Source organism: Cetorhinus maximus, chromosome 22 (genome assembly GCF_964194155.1).
Source record: "Cetorhinus maximus chromosome 22, sCetMax3.hap1.1, whole genome shotgun sequence".
NCBI classification, from domain to species: Eukaryota; Metazoa; Chordata; class Chondrichthyes; order Lamniformes; family Cetorhinidae; genus Cetorhinus; species Cetorhinus maximus.
In genome coordinates, this window is record NC_135900.1 from 28,103,038 (window position 1) to 28,123,324 (window position 20,287).

General features: G+C 43.7%; 1 protein-coding gene across 3 annotated transcripts in view; it reads right to left on the minus strand.

The window, feature by feature from the left end:
• Positions 1 to 4,807, minus strand: part of mdm1 (Mdm1 nuclear protein) — a 29,464-nt gene extending 24,657 nt beyond the window's left edge. For all 3 annotated transcript variants that reach the window (XM_078567984.1, XM_078567983.1, XM_078567982.1), the window contains exons 1-2: positions 4,700 to 4,807; positions 822 to 936 (exon numbers count right to left, since the gene is read on the minus strand). In XM_078567984.1, the coding sequence (XP_078424110.1) occupies positions 822 to 936; positions 4,700 to 4,717 (133 nt within the window). In that variant the 5' untranslated portion in view covers positions 4,718 to 4,807. The remainder of the gene's footprint in view (positions 1 to 821; positions 937 to 4,699) is intronic.
• Positions 4,808 to 20,287: the final 15,480 nt, after the last annotated feature.

Genomic DNA, 20,287 nt, shown 5'->3' on the forward strand with positions numbered 1-20,287 from the left:
TTTCTCTGTTCCAGAGTGTGTATGGTTGAAGGATGTTAGGGGGAGGAAACAATTTTTTCCAAGCCTTTCCTCAAAACTAACCTCCTATTCTAATGCATCTTTACTGTATCCTTTCCACAGCTCTAATATCCTTCTTGTAGTAGGATGCCTATATTGCAAGCAATATTCCAATTTGGGTTAATCAATTACTCTACAAATTCACCATCACATCTTTGCTGTTGTATTGAACACCCCTGTCTATAACCAGTAATCCCATTTGGTTTACATATGGCCTTCCTATCTGCACTCCAACCTCCAAAGACCAATGCACCTGCACTCCTTGATCTCTCTCTCTCCAATCTATTGGAATTTTACAGTTTACACTTTTTTCACTGCTCATTTCCAAAATCTATAGGTTCATATTTAACTGCAATGATCTACATCTGTTGTGCACCTGTCCACTCTGGCAGCCAGCCTCTGTAGTCCTGCACTGTTTCCTCAATTTGCTATATCCCTTTATTTGGTATTGGCAAACTTCAATATTTTTCTTCCAACACCAATGTCAAATTTATTAAAAACATTTTTTTAAAATAGGGAGGGTGGGGTTAAAAAAAAAGAGAACTCAAACTGAATTACTACATTACACCTTCTCTGATCAAAGGTCATCGACCTGAGACGTCAACTCTGTTTCTCTCTCTACAGATGCTACCTGGCCTGAGTATTTCCAGGTCTTTCTGTTTTTACTACCTTATACCCTTGGATGGATCAGTTTGAATTTAAGGGTTACTAAAGCAGCAGTTATGGATTAATTGGAAAACATTGCTTGCGTATTAAAGGCTTACCCAGCTGCTCTGAGGGCAGACCTGCCCATGGTACTTTTTGCTTAGAAAAGGGACTACGAGAACGTGATCTCTTGGAGTCGTTCCATTTGAAATTTCTTTTGTATTCACTTAAACCCTAAGTAAGTAAGTAGACAAAATATAATTTAGTAGAAACTTCAAAAGTCAGTGAAAGTTGGATTCAATTTCAATTATTGGAAAAACAAAGATCTTTTTCTCAAGTGAAGTTGCTTATGTAAAACTACCCAAACACTTATTGCATGCCAAAAACAAATTTTGAACGGGTACGTCTTCTTGGTTGACTGTCAAATATTTATAAAAGATGTAAGAGAAAATTAATTTAGCAACTTTCACATCCTCAGAATGTCCAAAACACATCACACCGAAATAATTACTTTGGAAGTGTAGTCAATATTGTAATGCAGGCTAATGTCACATCCAAATTGCACATAGCATTGTCCCACAAATAGCAATAAGATAAACTGTCAGTTAGGCTGTATTTGAAAACATTGATTAAGATATGTAGGTTGGTCAAGACGCAGAATAACTATAGCTGCCAACTTTCTTTGTATTCCTGAAGCATTGAGCACAGGACACTTGGCACAGTTTCAAACATCATTGCATTTCCTTTATAAAAGTTGTCTCCCTGTAGTTGAGTGCCTTTGCTCCCAGTGAGCTTTTTCAGGCTGTTCGTAGTCACTAGCTGTTCATCACTTTCGCTAGCTTCTCCCAGGTTGTTTGCTGGACTGCCCAGGAGATGAATCCTCCATTCCAAAAGACTCCTAGGTAGTCTAGGAGGGTTGACATCGCTAGGGAGAACTCCCCTGCTCTTTGAATTGTGTGGAGGGATCTCTTACATCCATCAGAGTAGGCAGATGGGACCTCAGTTTAACATTTTGTGCAAACAACAGTACCTCAAACAATGCAGCACCCCTTCAGTAGTGCATGGGAATATCAGATTATTTGCTTAAATCCTTAAATCAGGCCTCACAGCCTTCTGACTCAAGTGGCTATAGTGTTTAGTCTACCACCAGGTCAAGCTACAAATCGTGCTCTTATGAATCTGGTTTTTAAAATGACAATTTCCATTTTAATCTATGCTGCAAATACATCTTGATCCGTCCATAATTCCAGTCTCATTTAGTTGTCAGTAATAAATATTATAAATCTAATGTTGTCCAGTATAACTGGCTCAACCACTTCATTTGGTGGAATAGAAACTTAAAGTATAATTTATAGGTGAAATATTCGGGTGCAATTTGTTTTATCAATTGCCTTTGAAAAATCAAGTCCAAACTGTTCATTTTAAATGGTCTGCAATTACAGCCAGATGGTGTGTGTATATATAGGTATTGCGTTGCAGCAGTAATGTGTTTAGCTTGGAATCCCTCCTCGGCTTTCTTACCTAATCCTAGTTTTAATCACATTCATCTCCAGAGGCATGTTTGGTACCAGATTGTAGGAGGTGCTTTTCATTTTCAAAAAGGGAACTGGATTTTCATTGTTTTTTTCATGGCTATTAGCTGATGTCTCTAATCTCTTCCACAATCGCTGAAGTTTTACTATCGGCTGCTTAAATAATTGGGTCTGCAAACCTCTTGGCGTTTATTTGCAAGATGGGAATATGTTTTAGATTGAGCTTCGGTTGATATGCATATCCATAGATCCTGAAGGTAGCAGGGCAGGTAGATAAGGTGGTTAAGAAGGTATATGGGATACTTGCCTTTATTAGCCGAGGCGTAGAATAGAAGGTTATGCTGGAACTGTATAAAATGCTGGTTAAGCCGCAACTGGAGTACTGCATGCAGTTCTGGTCACCACATTATTGGAAGGATGTGACTGCACTGGAGAGGGTGCAGAGGAGATTTACCAGGATGCTGCCTAGGCTGGAGGGTCTGTGCTGTGAGGAAAGATTCAATAAGCTGGGGTTGTTTTCCTTGCAGTGACGAAGGTTGAGAGGGAACCTGATAGAGGTGTATAAGATTATGAGGGCATAGATAGGGTGGATAGGAAGGCACTTTTTCCATTAGTAGAGGGGTCAATAACCAGGGAGCATAGATTTAAGGTAGAAGGCTAAGAGGGGAGTTGAGAAATGTTTTCACCCAGAGGATGGTGGGAGTCTGGAACTCACTGCCTTGAAAGGGTGGTTGAGTCAGAAACTCTTGTAATGTTTATGAAGCATTTAGGTATTCACTTGCATTGCCATAGCCTCCAGGACTATGGGCCAAGCGCTGGAAAATGGGATTAGTACAGTCAGATATTTGTTGACAGGTGCGGACACAATTGGCCGAATGGCCTCCTTCTGTGTTGTAGACGTCTATGAGAATAGCTCACTGAAGTGGATTTGGAAACTGCGCTCGGAATGTACAGCGTTATTACATGCAGCAATAAAATCACTCGTGGTGAAGGGGGAGAAGGGAAAAGGAGAGGGAGGGGGAGAAGGGAAAAGGAGAGGGAGGGGGAGAAGGGAAAAGGAGAGGGAGGGGGAGAAGGGAAAAGGAGAGGGAGGGGGAGAAGGGAAAAGGAGAGGGAGGGGGAGAAGGGAAAAGGAGAGGGAGGGGGAGAAGGGAAAAGGAGAGGGAGGGGGAGAAGGGAAAAGGAGAGGGAGGGGGAGAAGGGAAAAGGAGAGGGAGGGGGAGAAGGGAAAAGGAGAGGGAGGGGGAGAAGGGAAAAGGAGAGGGAGGGGGAGAAGGGAAAAGGAGAGGGAGGGGGAGAAGGGAAAAGGAGAGGGAGGGGGAGAAGGGAAAAGGAGAGGGAGGGGGAGAAGGGAAAAGGAGAGGGAGGGGGAGAAGGGAAAAGGAGAGGGAGGGGGAGAAGGGAAAAGGAGAGGGAGGGGGAGAAGGGAAAAGGAGAGGGAGGGGGAGAAGGGAAAAGGAGAGGGAGGGGGAGAAGGGAAAAGGAGAGGGAGGGGGAGAAGGGAAAAGGAGAGGGAGGGGGAGAAGGGAAAAGGAGAGGGAGGGGGAGAAGGGAAAAGGAGAGGGAGGGGGAGAAGGGAAAAGGAGAGGGAGGGGGAGAAGGGAAAAGGAGAGGGAGGGGGAGAAGGGAAAAGGAGAGGGAGGGGGAGAAGGGAAAAGGAGAGGGAGGGGGAGAAGGGAAAAGGAGAGGGAGGGGGAGAAGGGAAAAGGAGAGGGAGGGGGAGAAGGGAAAAGGAGAGGGAGGGGGAGAAGGGAAAAGGAGAGGGAGGGGGAGAAGGGAAAAGGAGAGGGAGGGGGAGAAGGGAAAAGGAGAGGGAGGGGGAGAAGGGAAAAGGAGAGGGAGGGGGAGAAGGGAAAAGGAGAGGGAGGGGGAGAAGGGAAAAGGAGAGGGAGGGGGAGAAGGGAAAAGGAGAGGGAGGGGGAGAAGGGAAAAGGAGAGGGAGGGGGAGAAGGGAAAAGGAGAGGGAGGGGGAGAAGGGAAAAGGAGAGGGAGGGGGAGAAGGGAAAAGGAGAGGGAGGGGGAGAAGGGAAAAGGAGAGGGAGGGGGAGAAGGGAAAAGGAGAGGGAGGGGGAGAAGGGAAAAGGAGAGGGAGGGGGAGAAGGGAAAAGGAGAGGGAGGGGGAGAAGGGAAAAGGAGAGGGAGGGGGAGAAGGGAAAAGGAGAGGGAGGGGGAGAAGGGAAAAGGAGAGGGAGGGGGAGAAGGGAAAAGGAGAGGGAGGGGGAGAAGGGAAAAGGAGAGGGAGGGGGAGAAGGGAAAAGGAGAGGGAGGGGGAGAAGGGAAAAGGAGAGGGAGGGGGAGAAGGGAAAAGGAGAGGGAGGGGGAAAAGGAGAGGGAGGGGGAGAAGGGAAAAGGAGGGAGGGGGAGAAGGGAAAAGGAGGGAGGGGGAGCCGCAGGCAGAGCGGGGCCTGGAGGTTGGCAGAGACGCAGGTTATTAAAATCCAATGGTTTAAAATCAAAGATCTCACCTTAAACTGCAGGGGCATGTTCCCGGCGGCCCGAGGCCGTCAGTGCCTCTCTCGGTCTGTCTGGAAAGCAGCCCCTCTCTCTCTCTCCCCCTCTCCCCCTCTCTCTCTCCCTCTGTTTCTCTCTCCGTTTCCTTGGCAAATGCAGCGTCCTTCGACACGCGCATGCGCACTGGGAGCGCGGGGCCGACTTTTAACCAATCACCGACGTGTCTTCCTCTTAAAGGGACCACCCCCCACAGCGGATTTTGGTGACAGCAGCTAACCTTACAATCGCGATTGTGTGTTATAGTTCACTTAGGGAATCCGAGTCACTGTGGCAATGTGTGTTGTAGTCTGGAGCTATGGGTAGTGATGGTAGAGGCTCCAACTTGCTTTCCACCATATGGCTGCCCAGGAGTCTCTGCCGCATTTAACACCTGCCAATTGGTGAGTGTTAGAGGTTTTGCAGGTTGTTATTCAGCCTATTTGGCCACATGCCAAACACACACTCCTTGTACCATCAAGTCCTATGATGGGACTCAAACCTGGAGTTTCTGGCTCAAAGGCAGGGATGCTACCCACTGCACCACAAGACTTCCTCCTTATAATTGTACATGGCATAAACTTTGTGAAGTGAGGGTGGGGCTGGAGGAGCGTTTGCACCGACTGTAAATTAAAGAACCAAAATACACAAATGTCCTCTGTAGAGGATCAGGTGAACAGGGCAAGCAACTGTGCACAACACTGTGCTCAACAGGTTACATCCTGCCATCCCAGAAATTACCTGTTTATTCCTACTATTTTCTGTCCCATCAAAACAAATCCTCAATCCGTGCTATTACCCCCGATCCCATGATTCCCCTATCTTGTGTCACAACCTCTTGTATATGAATGTTAGATGGTTACAGCACAGAAGGAGGCCACTTGGCCTGTCGTGTCCGTACCAGCTCTCAGATTTCCTTCCTAGTCCCACTTCCAGCTCTGCAGATCTCATAAAATTCTGCCCTATGTAATTATTAAACCATGAGGCAGGTTAATGTGCTGATCTGTCACATGGTAAATGAAGTAATAGAATTATGAAATTGATAGTTAATGTGTGGTATTTGATGTATATATATATCTTCTAAATTAGAATTTAACTATTTGTATTTTATCTTACAATTTTATCAGCTGAGAAAGGATTATCCTTTTTCTGTTGCCTTTGGTTACTGTGATTAGTCTATATAAGTGGCAGAACTAAATTTTCTGTTCACTAATACTAATATAAAGCTGCTAGGTGCATTAACACATTTACTGAATTAAATACTCTTTTCCAAAATTTGATTAAGAGCTTGTTACTAATTATTGGATGATCAATATTTATAACAAAAAAGTATATTCTTGATTTTTGTAAACTGCAAATGCAATTTCCAAGTATTGATTTAATGTGAAAACAGGCATCATTAAAGGTTCCTGTCTCTCTCTTGATATTTTTTCTTGTCACACAAAGCGCTATACCAGGACAATTAATTATAAAATGTATTCAGTTAGAATCATCTATACTGACAACTGTGAATGATAACACAGAGGTACACAAAACCAAAGGCATACAAAGGGACATAAATGAAGTAAAAGGGATCATCTTTGTTACTAAGGCTGTGCTATGCATCTTTCTGTAATAAGTATTTGAGATTGTCAATAATATATAGATTGTTTTTTGGAAGACAAGCCATAAATAACTCAAAATATGGCTTTTCTGTTTAATCCAAAGAGCTCAATTTAATCTTAAATTAGAATCCATGAATTAATTCTAGTTATTAATTTGATTTGCTTTATGCCTGAAAGATGTGGTGTTCTTAGATCAAGCAAATCTCATACAAATATAGTTCCTGTAACAGCCAAAATCAAAATCTATAATTAAAGTGCAGCAATAAATGTTCCCTTGGCAAGTTTGCACATCTATTGCAGTGCAATATTTTTTGATGTTGTTTGAATAATTTATTACACTCACCTGTGGCTATAAACATGGCGCTTCCACCCCACCACCTGAAGTGTCAGCGAGCAATGCATCCCCGCCAATACTGTCTTCCCCACAGCCATTTACCGCTGGAGCATTAATTGGCTGGAGACGGACATCCCACCCGTCACTCGGGAGGAAATCCCGCCTCAGAAGAGCTGTCAGCCGATCTGATTGGTCAGAAGCTCAGTCGTTCCAGCGGTGCCAGGAGCGCAGTGGCTTGGACTGGGACTACAAGCAGTCCCCAGAGTCAAGTCCCAGATTAAAGGACCACATCAGTGTGGGTGGTCTCAGAGTGGGGAGAGGGGTTGGGCATCTTGATGAAGAGACCGGGAGGGTGGAGGGAGCAGCCGTGTGGACTCCAATGTAGAGAGGAGGCCGTTGAAGGAGGCCTTCCCACCGAGGCCTGAGCAGGGTGACTTTATGGGCTGCCTCTGCTCCTGAACTCTTCCCACCAACCTGAAAATCGAGGCCGGATGAAAACGGCCCTTAAGTGGTCATTAATTGCCCGCTTAAGGGCCTCAGAGGGGGCAAGGGCGGGCAGGCCGGCCGACCTAGGTCTCACCCATCCCGCTGTAAAATTGCAGAGAGGTCGGGGCTGTTGGGAGGGCAGTGGAAAGGTGGTGGATGGCAGCTTTGCAGGCGGGGAAGCTTAAATTCAGCTCATGGTATATTATTCAGTTGGACCATGTTGGCACCTTTAGACTGTGTAAAATGAGACTTTGTATTCTGCTGACTGGAAGATAAAAAAGTTTCCACAATCTTTCAGGATGAGGGAGCTTTGTTGGGAAAGAGTCTTGTAGCACCAGAAAATATTCTAAAGCTATTTATTGTTTTTTCATTGTGATACAAGCATAACCATGAAAACGTATCTTTTCTTTCTGCCATTTTTGCAAAAAGTATTACAACATTTAAATTATGGTACAAATTGTGATATGATTTAACTATGATGAATAAAACATGAAAACCATTCTGTCCAATGTGAAACGAGTGGCAGTTCCATGAACGTGACAAAGGTGCCCTCAATGATGGAACCTATGCTAACAGCTCTGGCAGCTTTCACAGCAGCTCACAATGGAAGTTCATCCTCTTATGGGTTGGTCCCTCATTATCGCAGTACACAACACAAAGCTGGATATACATGACAGCTATTGCTGTCATGCAGAACTGCTTCAGAAAATAGCCCAGGCAGCAGAAGCATTGCTGGAGCATGCAGTGGCCTGCTCAATTAAGCTTCTGTTGGTAGCATGACTCTCATTGTACGTCAGCTCTGCAGCTGTGCCAGGTCTCCTGCCAGGAGTTACAAACCATGTCAGAAGGTAATATCCCCAGTCACCCAGTAACTAGCCTGTGACCTAGTCTGGTTGGAATAAAAGCAACACGGAGGATTGGACCAAGATGAATGCATCATGACTGCTGCCAGGACATTGGCCACAGATCTGCATGAAACATTGCCTGTGATTTGAAAGAAGCTGAACTTTACGAGATTGGATTATTTTTCCTTCAGAAAAATGTCAGGATACTGGCGGAAATCACACATGATTATGTACTGCAGCCAAGTACTCCATAATTCTGCTTCACTCGGTCCATTAGGAAAGTAATGTAGCTGTTCTTTCTGGCAGGGAGGTCCTCCATGACTTCTTTGATACAGTGGTGTACAGCAAACTGGGAGATGTTGCTGATGTCATCTGCTGCAGCCTGAAACAACCCAGTGGCAAAAAATGTTAAGGGCCATGATGACCTAAACAGCTACAGGCACAGCTCTCCATCTCTTGGTTCAAGGCTCCAGTTGCGGTTGCAGCAGGTAAAATAGTTTGGTGGAACACTTTCAGTGGAAGTGGATGCATGAAGCCCACATACATTGCTCCATAAAAAATTGCATCTAATCACACTTTGATGCTTCTTCTTCTTATCGTGTCCACGGACAGTCTATACATGGCCCAGCCAGAACTGGACACATTTTTGCGCCTTGTTGTTGAATTCGGCAAGATCTGCAACAATGCAGGGTTCCTCTAGCAATAGACATTGCAGAAGATGTTGCATAGTATGTGGCTCAGTTCCACATTCACAAGTTGTCGGGCAGGTTGTATATCCCCATTTGCCTAGTGACACCTTTGAATGACCTACACCAGTCCTAAGTCTGTTAAAGCACTTCCAGGTTGCCCAGTTGCAATTAACTCCTGGGGGAAGGCTTTCATCTGGTAGAATTTCCATCACTGGGGGTTGTTCGAGACTGGCGAGCAGGTCTTTCCACAAGGCGATGCGGGCTTCAGATGGGGTTGATTGTAATGGAACAACAACTTTGATGCTAACCCTGCAGACATCTATGTTTTAGCACCTTCAAGCAAGTTCAAATTATGGTAATCAAAAATTAGGGTGATCAACAAAATTGTGAGATGAAACCATATCTTCAAATAGGCATTTCTTAGTAACACAGCGCCCATTTTGCACACATTTTCTCCCTTTCGCCAAAATAACCCTCAAAAATGCCTAGACTTCAGCTATAAGGTTAGAAACTGCTTGGCCAATCACACAGCCAGAGGTAGACCAATATTCAGGTTAAAATGCAAAATCTAAAGTCGGCTGTTTCATTAGAATAATTCAATTTCTAAGTTTAAACTCAATTGAAAATTAAATGTTAGGCCACCATAAATGGTGTGAAACAAAAATAAAAATACCTGGAAAAACTCAGCAGGTCTGACAGCATCTGCGGAGAGGAACACAGTTAACGTTTCGAGTCCGTATGACTCTTCAACAGTCTCTGTTGAAGAGTCATACGGACTTGAAACGTTAACTGTGTTCCTCTCCGCAGATGCTGTCACACCTGAGTTTTTCCAGGTATTTTTATTTTTGTTTTGGATTTCCAGCATCGCAGTTTTTTGCTTTTATATAAATGGTGTGAATATAGTTTTGACTACATTAAATATTGTGAATATATACAATACTTGGGGTTATTTTCTCTAGAAAGTAGAAGACCAAGGGGTGACCTGATAGAAGTTTTTGAGATTATGAAAGGCTTTGATAAGGTAAACATAGGGAAGATATCTCCATTTCTGTGTGAGACCAAATTAGGGGCCATAAATATAAGTTATCACTAATAAATCCAAATTCTAAAATGGAATTCAGGTTTACACCTTTGGCCAGAGACTGGTTAGAATTGGAACTTGCTACCATATGGAGTAAAAGGCAAATAGCGAAGATGCATTCAAGGGGATGCTAGACAAACAAATGATGGAGTTAGATGAAAGAGGGTGATACATGACTCTTTTGGAGTTAAACAAAGGCATGTACCTGTTGGGCCGAATAGCCTGTTTCTGTACTGTAAATACATTGTAAGAGAGTTTTTTTCCTGTTAGCTCTTTTGATGCTAGTTTTATTTACCATTAAATGTTGTTATTCAGTAGTTTGCAATACAGTGTTGCATTGTTATGAGCCTCTTGCTATTTGTAGACTCTTAAGAAGTTATCATTGGTTTGTTCAATTGACAACATTTTTGGGAAAGCACATTAAGTGCTGATATGTAGTAAATGCAATTGCTGTTTATCCTGTACATTATCTTCTGCCTCTGGCGATAATCCTGATACCATCAATAACAGTTTTTGCATTCAGCAACATTCATTTGTTGTTTTGTTTGTGCAACTATTTAAACATTTAGTAGTTACACTTCTTATACTCAATATTAACCTTTATTTTCATTTAGTAATGAACCTTATAACAAAATAAATTATAGAATGAAATTAACATCGAGTAGGATTACATAAATTGTCTTGTATGGTACATAAGCTAAAAAAGTTTATATTCCATTCACAAGCTACACCCATGTGATGAGTTTACTTCTCACTGTCATTTCATAGTATCATAGTAACTAAATCCAAATTAATTCAAAGTGGCTGGTCTTGTTTGTACTCTAACCATGTTTCTATGGCAACAATAGTAGGTCAATCTGCCAAAAAGGTAACAGGGTTGTTGGACCTCATGGCTTTTCCTCTTCCTAAGAATTCTTGCTTTTTATGAATAGTTTGCAGAGCTGTTGAAAAGATACAGATGTTGAAATTATCTTAAAATTATTTTTAAGATATTTAATTATAATGTATGTTTTATTCAGGTGGCTGCTCATAATACACATTCACAGCCACTTAGATATCAGTGAAGCTCCTTAACAGAATTGCACTAGATACAGAGTTAAAAAATAGATTTGCTGTATTTGTAATTCTAATTACTGTGAGCAAGCAATGATTAAAAGCTGGATTGAAAAACAAGGCACTCAATATTAATAGTGCTCCACTCCTCTAATTATATTTTTACTTAGCTGAACCTCATCCTGTTGCAGTGTCATTGAATTTAGTTGGTTTGTAATGATCATGAGTTTCTATTTGTGGAATTTTTAGCTTTAGTGGCTAGCACAGCAATTCTGTCCGTGAGCATATTTATTTTTAAAAGTAGTTGCAATTAAAAATGAATAATATCAGAGCTCACGTGGCACTCCTCCAGGACAATCGGCTTTATTGTAGGCTCGCTGAGGACTCTGCAGCAGCAAACTCATGACCAGCTGTAACCTGACCCCATTTTTGTGGCGACAGAATTAATAGGCTCACCAGCACATCTATCGCTGAACTACTGAAATATCTGAGGCTAAGTCATGCCATATAGTAATGAACATATATATTTAAAATAGTGTTAAAATATTGTTAGCTTGAATTGCAAAACTAACTGGAGATGTGAGAATCAACAAAAATGATTAAAACATAGCTTTTTAAAATTAACACGTGCTAAATGGTTTATGTCCATTCATGGTCAGTACCAAATCTACCTCAAATCTTTAACAACATTTTACCCTCAATCAGTTGCCATGTACAGAAATGTCAATGGTCATTTACATTGCTGTCATGGAAGCTGAGGCCTCAGAAAACTTTGCTCTGGCGTCCAGCAATGACAAGGAGTTACAGAATTCCACAACTGTTGTTGTGCAGAACAATTGAAGTCCTAAGACACAGCACCAGGAGAGTGGCCTTGGCCCCATTGGAGAGGCTTTTCCCAGCCACTCACTCTCCAGTGCCCTTGCCCTTGTTGTTAAATTAATTTACCCATACTCCTAAAAAAGCAACACCACTTGAGCATGTATTACCTATCCTTACCCTAACTGACTATACCAGTCATGGTATATTCCCATGATTCCTATCCTATTGATTCATTTTCCTCTACACTGTATCTCCTGCTAACGCAAGATGGCCATGCGAGATATCCAGCGATACCTGTCTGCACATATGCACTTGGCAGCGCATGCGCAGAATCCAATGGCATCATTTGCAGGAGACACAAATCGACCCTCATAAATGGTGACAGCTTCTTTTCGACAGTCTTCAAACTTTTAATAATGAATCGTATTTCATTGCCCATGTATCCCCAAAATGATTTGTACCACAAAAAAAACGCATCCAGGTGGACCATCCCTCTGAACTAATTAAATGGCTGGCCTGAAATTTCAAACAATTCCACGCCTCCTGAGCCCCGCAGCAGGCAAGCACTCGGGGCACAGCCATTTCCCTGTCTCTCCTGCTTTTTCCCTCTCTCCCCAGCCATTTCTTTCGATATTTCATCTTTTAATAAATTTCTAAAAAAGAAGCCAATGTTATGTGTCGTTTTAATTGGGAGTTGAGGGTGACCACGGGCAAATGGAGTGGGGCCCACTTGCCACTTGCTCTTTCCAGCCCTGTCCGTGAGGTTTAAGGTGGGCTGTGGATGGAGCAGATTGTTAAAAATGTTACCTTGATGCTGCCGACACTGTAATATTTGCAATTCCAGGGCCAGTGAAGACCACGCATGTGCCCTGCTGCACATTGCTGCCTGTACACATGGCATGTAACTGCGTGTGAAAACACAAACACAGTCTTTTCTCTATTGTATTAATTTCACACATACTCATTCAATGAATTGTTCGTCTCTATGAAGCTTCCATAAATCCTACTTTTTCAGCCCATCACTAATTTCTCCCCCTACCTTTGAGTCCAATAAAGCACACTGGGCAATTTTACACTGTTAAAAGCATTGCATATATGAAGGATGTTATTGTATTGACTTGTAGGAACATCTAAAATATAGTTAAAGAATCAGCACCAAAACATATTTTAAAATGTATTCAATTTACAACTTTGTCCTTTTTCTCTTTATTCTTGCATGGGATGTGGGCATCACTAGCAAAGCCAGCATTTGTTGTAAAACCTAATTGCCCTTGAACTGAAAGGCTTGGTTGGCCATTTCAGGGCACAAGCCACAGGCAGGCCAGACCAGGTAAGGATGGCAGATTTTGTTCCCTAAAGAGCATTAATGAACCAGATGGATGTTTACAACCATCAATAATAGTTGTCATAGTTGCCATTACTGAGACTAACTTTATATTCTAGGCTTATTAATTGAATTTAAATTCAATCAGCTGCCATGGCAAGATTTGAACCCATGTGCTAGAACATTTGCCCAGGCTGCTAGATTATTAGCCATGTGCTATTACCACTCCACCACCACCGTGCTAATGACAGACTTGTATTTTTACACAACAGGCTAATTATCTATTTAGTAGTGCTTCAATGCACTAAGCCAGGACCTGGTAAATAAAAAAATACTGTTAAAAAATTAATTCCTTCGCTGCAAAGAACTTTGTTATATCCTGAGGATGTAAAATAGCCTATCTCAATGTCAGTTCTTTCCTTAAAATGGGAAGTCTCAATTTTGAACCATATTCATAATGTATGTTACAGTAAGTGCCAAAAGTTTAAAAAGCCACCTGCTACTTTTCAAAGAGTATGTTATTCTTAGAACTCAGGGACACATAAGATGATGATTTAGACATTTAGGCCTGTTGAGTGCTAAAGAACCAAAGCCAACAGGAAGCTATATTCTTATAAGCATCCAAAGGAATTTTTAGCCTGAGGTTAGCAGATAATAAGAAAAATATATTTCCATGTTATTCTAATAGTTGTAATGTAATTTTCCAAGGCTAATATTACACCGCTTTTTTTTAAGAATGTTAAAGTTGCTTTCACAAGCTAAGAAAATGCTGACTAACCCCTGATGAGAATTTCAGTTGGTGGTGGCCCTTATTGGTTGCAGTAGTTAGCATTTGTGAAAACTCCCAGAAAGCATTATAATTGGTGTGATATCCTGTAAGTATCTACATTAGTTTGCTTACATTGTATATAAAGAAACTTTACTTCATTAAATTTGCATTTTTACTCTCCAGCGCCCAGTCGCCTGTAAGCTCTGGTTGGGACTGGTTAGGCCCTGATTTATGAACTGCATCAGGACACCTGATTGCATCCACAGCTTGCCTGTTTAATGCAAATGAGGCTCGAGGCTTAATTTTGATCAGACCTCAGGTTGATGTCTTTGGCAGTCTGTCCAGTTGCGGTGTACACTTTATGCCAGAATTCCTTTCTTAATATGTCTGCAAGATATACATTAATGGCAGCCTTAATGCTTGCCAGATCTTTTGCCACCTACTCAAACTAATGCAATCCAATTTCAGTAAGAAGAATATCCATAACACTCCCTGCTTTCTTTGTACTTATTGGAGCCATGCGTCAACTTGCTGACTGCTTTAACTGCTGCAGCTGAACGCTCAAAATGAATCCCTTTGCTCCCTCCCCACCCCATATCCTTACATATTTGCCAGGCGCAGCTCAGAAATATTTAAATGAAATAATACCATGAGTTCTTTTGAGGTCAGCACCATGATTATGGAGTCTCACCCTGCCATACTTCCAGTGGCCAATTACAGGACTCAGAATTTCGGTGCCTTAGTCTGAACATTACCTTCCTTGCCTAATGATGTCCTTAGTTAATAATTCAATCTCTCCCCCCTTTTTGGTCTATTTATACCTTTTGAAAAACTTGTAGATAAGAATATTTAATTTCCAACACTACCTTGGCTGAAGCTGAGTTCCTGCCAAAGCCATTGCCTCATATATTCTCATAATAACATATTTTAAAATTTATGGCCGCCCCTACCATTGGGAACCCATGTCCCTTCTGAAAGTCCCTCTCGAAACACTGCCCCATGTCTGCTTATGGTGCCAAACAACAGCCTCCTGCCACACAAGCTTCAGCTCCTAATCACCAATCAGCTGGTACATTTTGATGCACCCAAAACTGGGTAAAATATTCAAATTACAGCCTAATCACTGACATGTGTACTTGTGAAATTCCTCCCCAAATCCTTAAAGCAATAACGGAAGCTCCAGGAAGCCATTCTCATGTATTGTGCTTTACCCTACTATCAACACATTTCTCTGCCCTACCACCCACCCCTTATTGCCCTATATCCTAGTGTTTAACAGTGATATTGTAAAAACAACATTGAAGTATTCAGTAAAGGGTGAAATAGAGATAACAAAGGTAACTCAGATGTTATTGATGGTGATCCCTAATGGCAACATTTGTGCTTGGTTTGCACAAAATGGAAATGCACCTTATATACAAAGAGCACTTCAAAAAGTAAATCAACAGTGCCATTTTCATGATTAAATGAAGTGATAGAATTTTAAATGAGGTTGCTTTCCTCCTTTCTTCTGCATGGAAACTAATAGCTACCTTGTTCTGCTGTAACTAGGCTAATATTCTAATCAGATTAATGACTGAGACTACAAACAGACCTGGCCTTATGGAGGACACAACATTAAGGGTTTGTGCAATACAAGATTTGATTTGAAACCTACGCGTGATTTGGTAAAATAATGTCTAGAAAATAATTTACACTTTTCTGCTTTTTGTATATTTCAAGCATACTAAAGCTTTTCTCAACAGCTTGGTAGCTTAATATTGTGTAATGACAGTATATCTGCACTTATAGGGCTGAATTCTCCCCCCGTCGGGGAGGAAGTTGATGGCCGGGCGTGTACAGGCGCGCTTCCAATAGGCGCCCCCGATCGGAAGCGCACCGCCATTTTACATGGATGGGCCAATTAAGGCCCGCATAGCGTGACGTCGCAAAGAAGCGCTATGCGCTCCCTGTGCGGATGGGGGGGATTCCCAAAATCGAGAGTGCACTCTTTCGCGCAAGCGCACAGAAGAACACACACATCTCCCTGAGGCTAAGTGCTGCCTCAGGGAGATCAGCTGTACATGTAAAAAAGATAAAAATAGAAAAATAAAACTTCCCTTACATGTCCCCTCATGTGACAATGTCACATGAGTTGGGACATGTCCATAATTTTTACAAAATCTTTATTAAAATTTTTTAAAGCCTTCTTCCTGCCTGTGGACGAGGTTTCATGTTTTTTCTAGTTCCCGCTGGGGCTCCTGGCCTGCCCGCCAACCTTAAGGTTGGACGGGGAGGTCCTTTAATTACTTAATTGACCCTGTCAATGGCCTCAATTGGCCATTGACAGGTCGGCGGGCGCGCAGCTGATTTCACTGCGCTCCTGCCTTCCTGAAAATTTAAATCGGGCGCGGTGACGACGGGAGTTCCCCTCGACGTCACCACGCATCATTTTATGCGTCGGCGAGCAGGCCCCACCCCCACTCGCCGACTCGTAAAATTCTGCCCATAGTTTCCATTTTTCCACATATCAATTGCTTCATTTTTCTTTTTACGTTCTTATTCTGATTTTTTTTTTCAATTGGGCTATTAAGTAAAATGGTGAAAAATATATACATTTCACATAAATATAACGTAAAACATACCATATAGTTTGCAGCATCTAAAAGTAAATTAATTAAAACTGTCTAATGTTATACCCTGTCAGACCAAACAAATTATACTATTATATTTCTATAATAAAGGGGATATTTCCTTATAAGCACATGCAGGCTTAACAATTTCAAGACAAACCTACAAACACCAATATTTTACTTAAGTTTTACTGTAATATTTCTTTTAATAAAATCAGTTATTTTTGACCATTTTCCCTTAGCAATTAAAAAAGGAGCAATTGCTGAATCATTTTTTTGCCAGTCCAGCCAACATCTTTGAGTCAAATTGAAGTCACGAGAGGAACATTGTGTACAATCTCAGAGTATCTTGAGACAGACGATCAGGATCAAAGCTGTGAGCTTCAAAATGCTCCGTTTCCTCATAAATTTCAGTATTTCCTGCTTGGGTAGTTGAAAGCTCCTATGTATGTTCGGGTGCTCAGAGTCATTAATGGCAATTCACTCAGACTGAGGAACACCATGGATCAGTCCTACATGCTGAAGTTGCTCATAAATCCTCTGCAGCTCAGGATCAGCTTCAATTTCTTCAAATTTCTCAATTCTCCTCTCATTTACCAGCCATACCCTCGTGGCAAAAGCAATTGGCAATGCCAATAGCAATAAAATTAATGGCATTCAGCAAACTGATGCAAATGGATTGGAGTATAAGAGTAAGGGCATCCTTCTTTAACTGTACAGAGCTTTGATGAGACCATACCTGGACTAGTGTGTACAGTTTTGATATCCTTACCTAGGAAGTATATGCGTAGCTTAGAAGGAGTGGATCAAAGGTTCATTAGATTGATTCCTGGGATTAGAGTGTTTTCCTACGAGGTAAGCTTAAATAGAATGGGCCTATGTATTCTCTGGAGTTTAGAAGAATGAGAGGTGATCCCATTGAAACAATTAAAATTCACAAAAGGATTGACAGAGTAGATGTTGAGGCTGTTTTCCCCAGGCTGAAGAGTCTAGAACTAGAGGTCATAGTCTCAGGATAAGGGATTGACCATTTAGGACTGAGATGAGGAAAAATTTCTTCACTCAAATAGCTGTGAATCTTTGGAATTCTCTACTCCAGAGAGCTGTGGATGCTCAGTCATTGAGTATAATCAAGACTAAGATCGATAGACTTTTGGGATATGGGAATAAAATGGAAAAGTGGGGTTGAAGTAGAATATCAGTCATGATTTAACCGAATGGCAGAGCAGGCTCAAGTTACGATATGGGCTTTTCTTGCTCCTATTTCTGAAGGAGAATTCAGTCTTGGCTTCATAAGTACTAGCCAGAAACTTCCAAACGTAACCTTTGAACAGCTTGAAAACTCCAGCATACATCAATTGCAGCTTAGAAGTGGAAGATTGATGACCTCCCCACGTGATGTCCTGCCTGTTGGTAGTATAACAGCAGCGGTAGTGGGATGAGGCCCTTAAGTGGCCCTTAAAAGGCCAACCTCAAATCTCCTCTGCCCCTGACTTAATTGGAGGGAGTCAGGAAGGTGACAGGCTCCCCCACTCAGTGCCTTCCCACCTGATTATACACATCCATCCCCCCCACCTCACAGTCCAGTTTGGCGGGACATGGGGAATTAGATTCTGCCCATATTTGTTAGGCCAGAAATTTCAGGATGCGCAGAGCAGGTACCCATGGGCAGAATTTTGAATTCAGCGGGCGGACGCGGTCAGTGGGCCCGGGAGTGGCCAGGGAACGGCCCGCCGCCTGCGATCAGCCCTCGACCGCAATTTCACGCTTAGCGGGCCAATTAAGGCCCGCTGAGCATGAACAGTGGCTCCCCAAGGGGCAAGGGGGCCTCTCGGCCGCCAGGTCCAATGGCGACCCAGCAACCAGTTTAAAATCGGCACGGTCAGGCCCTGGGAGGCTGCCGGCGACGAAGTCATCTTCGGTGTTGTCAGAAGGAGAGTAAAAATCATGGTACAAATGCGGCTGCAGGCGCCAGGCAGGAGGGCAGGTCGGATGGGCACTTGGCCCCCTGATTTTCTGATGAGTGCCTCGTGGTCCTCCTGGAGGAGGTGGCTGCCAGGAAGGACACCTTTGTCCCCAGGGATGGAAGGAGGAGGCCACCTCACCTTACAAAAAGAACTTGGGCTGATGTGGCAGTGATGGTGAGCAGTCACAATGTTGTGTGACGTACCTGGGTCTAGTGCCGCCAGAGGTTTAATGACCTGCTGCGCTCAGGAAGAGTGAGTACCATGTTGGCTTGGATCAGAGTGTTGAAGTGTTAAGGGCTGGCCGTCCACCCGTGGAGCTCAGGGGCATTAGAGTCTGAGTGCCAACTGTCAATGATGTTGGAGCTGGCCAAGGGGCTGAGCCCCGGCTGCTTGGACTGAGTGCCTTGCGGCTCGAAAGTCACGACTCAGATCTGCCCTGCAAGGTGTTCCTCAGGTGGGGTTGGCCAGGCTGCAATGGCGCTGCATAGCAAGTGGACTAGTCAATGCTCATACGTCCTTTCAGGAGAAGATGGCCCATAACAACATTAAAAGGTCACAGACTGGCGGAGGCTATGCTAGCCTCCTAATCCTAACCAGATACAAGCAGGACGCCTTGGAGCTGGAGAGACACCATGCACCTTGGTCAACCGGCCGTGGGAGGCTGGGGTGTCTGACGAAGGTAAGAGTTCAGTGCACAGAGGTGAGAGTTTTGGATGGTGCAAACATCCTTGTGTAGCCGCATCATTGATGGGAGCCTCAAAACTGGATTCCCCATTGATCATTGAAAGACGTTGGCACCATGATGCAGATGACCATGGTCTCACCAGGTTGTCTGGAATGCACAATGACAGTGTGATGACTTAAACAAATGACATGTCATTGTTCTCCCTTACACTTGCCACCATGCACCCAATCGCAGGACCCCGAAGACCCACCCCTGATGTCAGAGGACCGCCAGGCTCCAGATGCACCTGTGTCACACCCGCTCTCTGAACCAGGCACCAGCACTGATACCAGCACCTCGGTGGGTGTTAGATCTTCGGTGCACAGCGGTGAGGGCACTTCACACTCACTTGAGATGCAGGTGGAAGCAGAGAGTTCCCAGGGCGCCGGCAGTCAAAGCACTGCTTGAGACCAGGACGATGCTCAGACAAAGGCAGATGATGAGCCTCTGGAGTTGTCCATTAGGCGGTAGATGCTGCATGCCCAGCGAGATGTGCGGGAGGATCTGGCGGAGATCTATGAGCGTATGCGTGCCATCATCTCCGTTATGGAGGAATCCATGCAGAGCGTTGACCCTCATGGCCGAGCACACTGCTTCCTCCATTGAGACAGTGGTGACTCTCATGGAGAGGCAGCTCCAGGAACAGAATCAGGGGTTCCTGGGGTTGCGTTCGGACCTGAAAGCCCTCACACAGGCACTGATCTCAGGTGGTCAGTGTCTGTGTGGGAGATGGATGGGGCACCCAGTATCCCAGCTAGGTGCCCATCCATCAATGGCGAGCAGGGAGGTCCAGAGCGACCTCACGTTGGCTCACAAGCTGCTTGTTGTCTCTGCGGGCTCCTCTCAGGGTGCTCTGGATGATGGCAGCAGCTCCTCTGCCCCTCTGCCAGTGATCATGGCACCTGATGAGACCGCGGCGACTGGCGAGATGTCAGCCATGGCACTGGCCGCTCCCTCCCAGGCGAGGCCAGCACAGGCTCCACTGACCAAAGGACGACCACCAAGGTCATCAAAGCCACCCGGACAGCAGAGTCAGCAGGCTGTCTTCAATGCCAGTACCAGTGAAGGGGGAGCACCAAGACGTAGCACTCACAAACGTAAGTTTAAGGCACCATGGGCACAAGAGGGACTGGTCACGGGGGACCTCCTGGTGTGCAATGTTTTGTTTATTTAACTGGTCTGGGGTTGAAGACCAGAGAAGGTTCTGTTAATTTGTTTTGATTGTCAACATGAGATAAATTTCCTTTTGTCGTAATGGC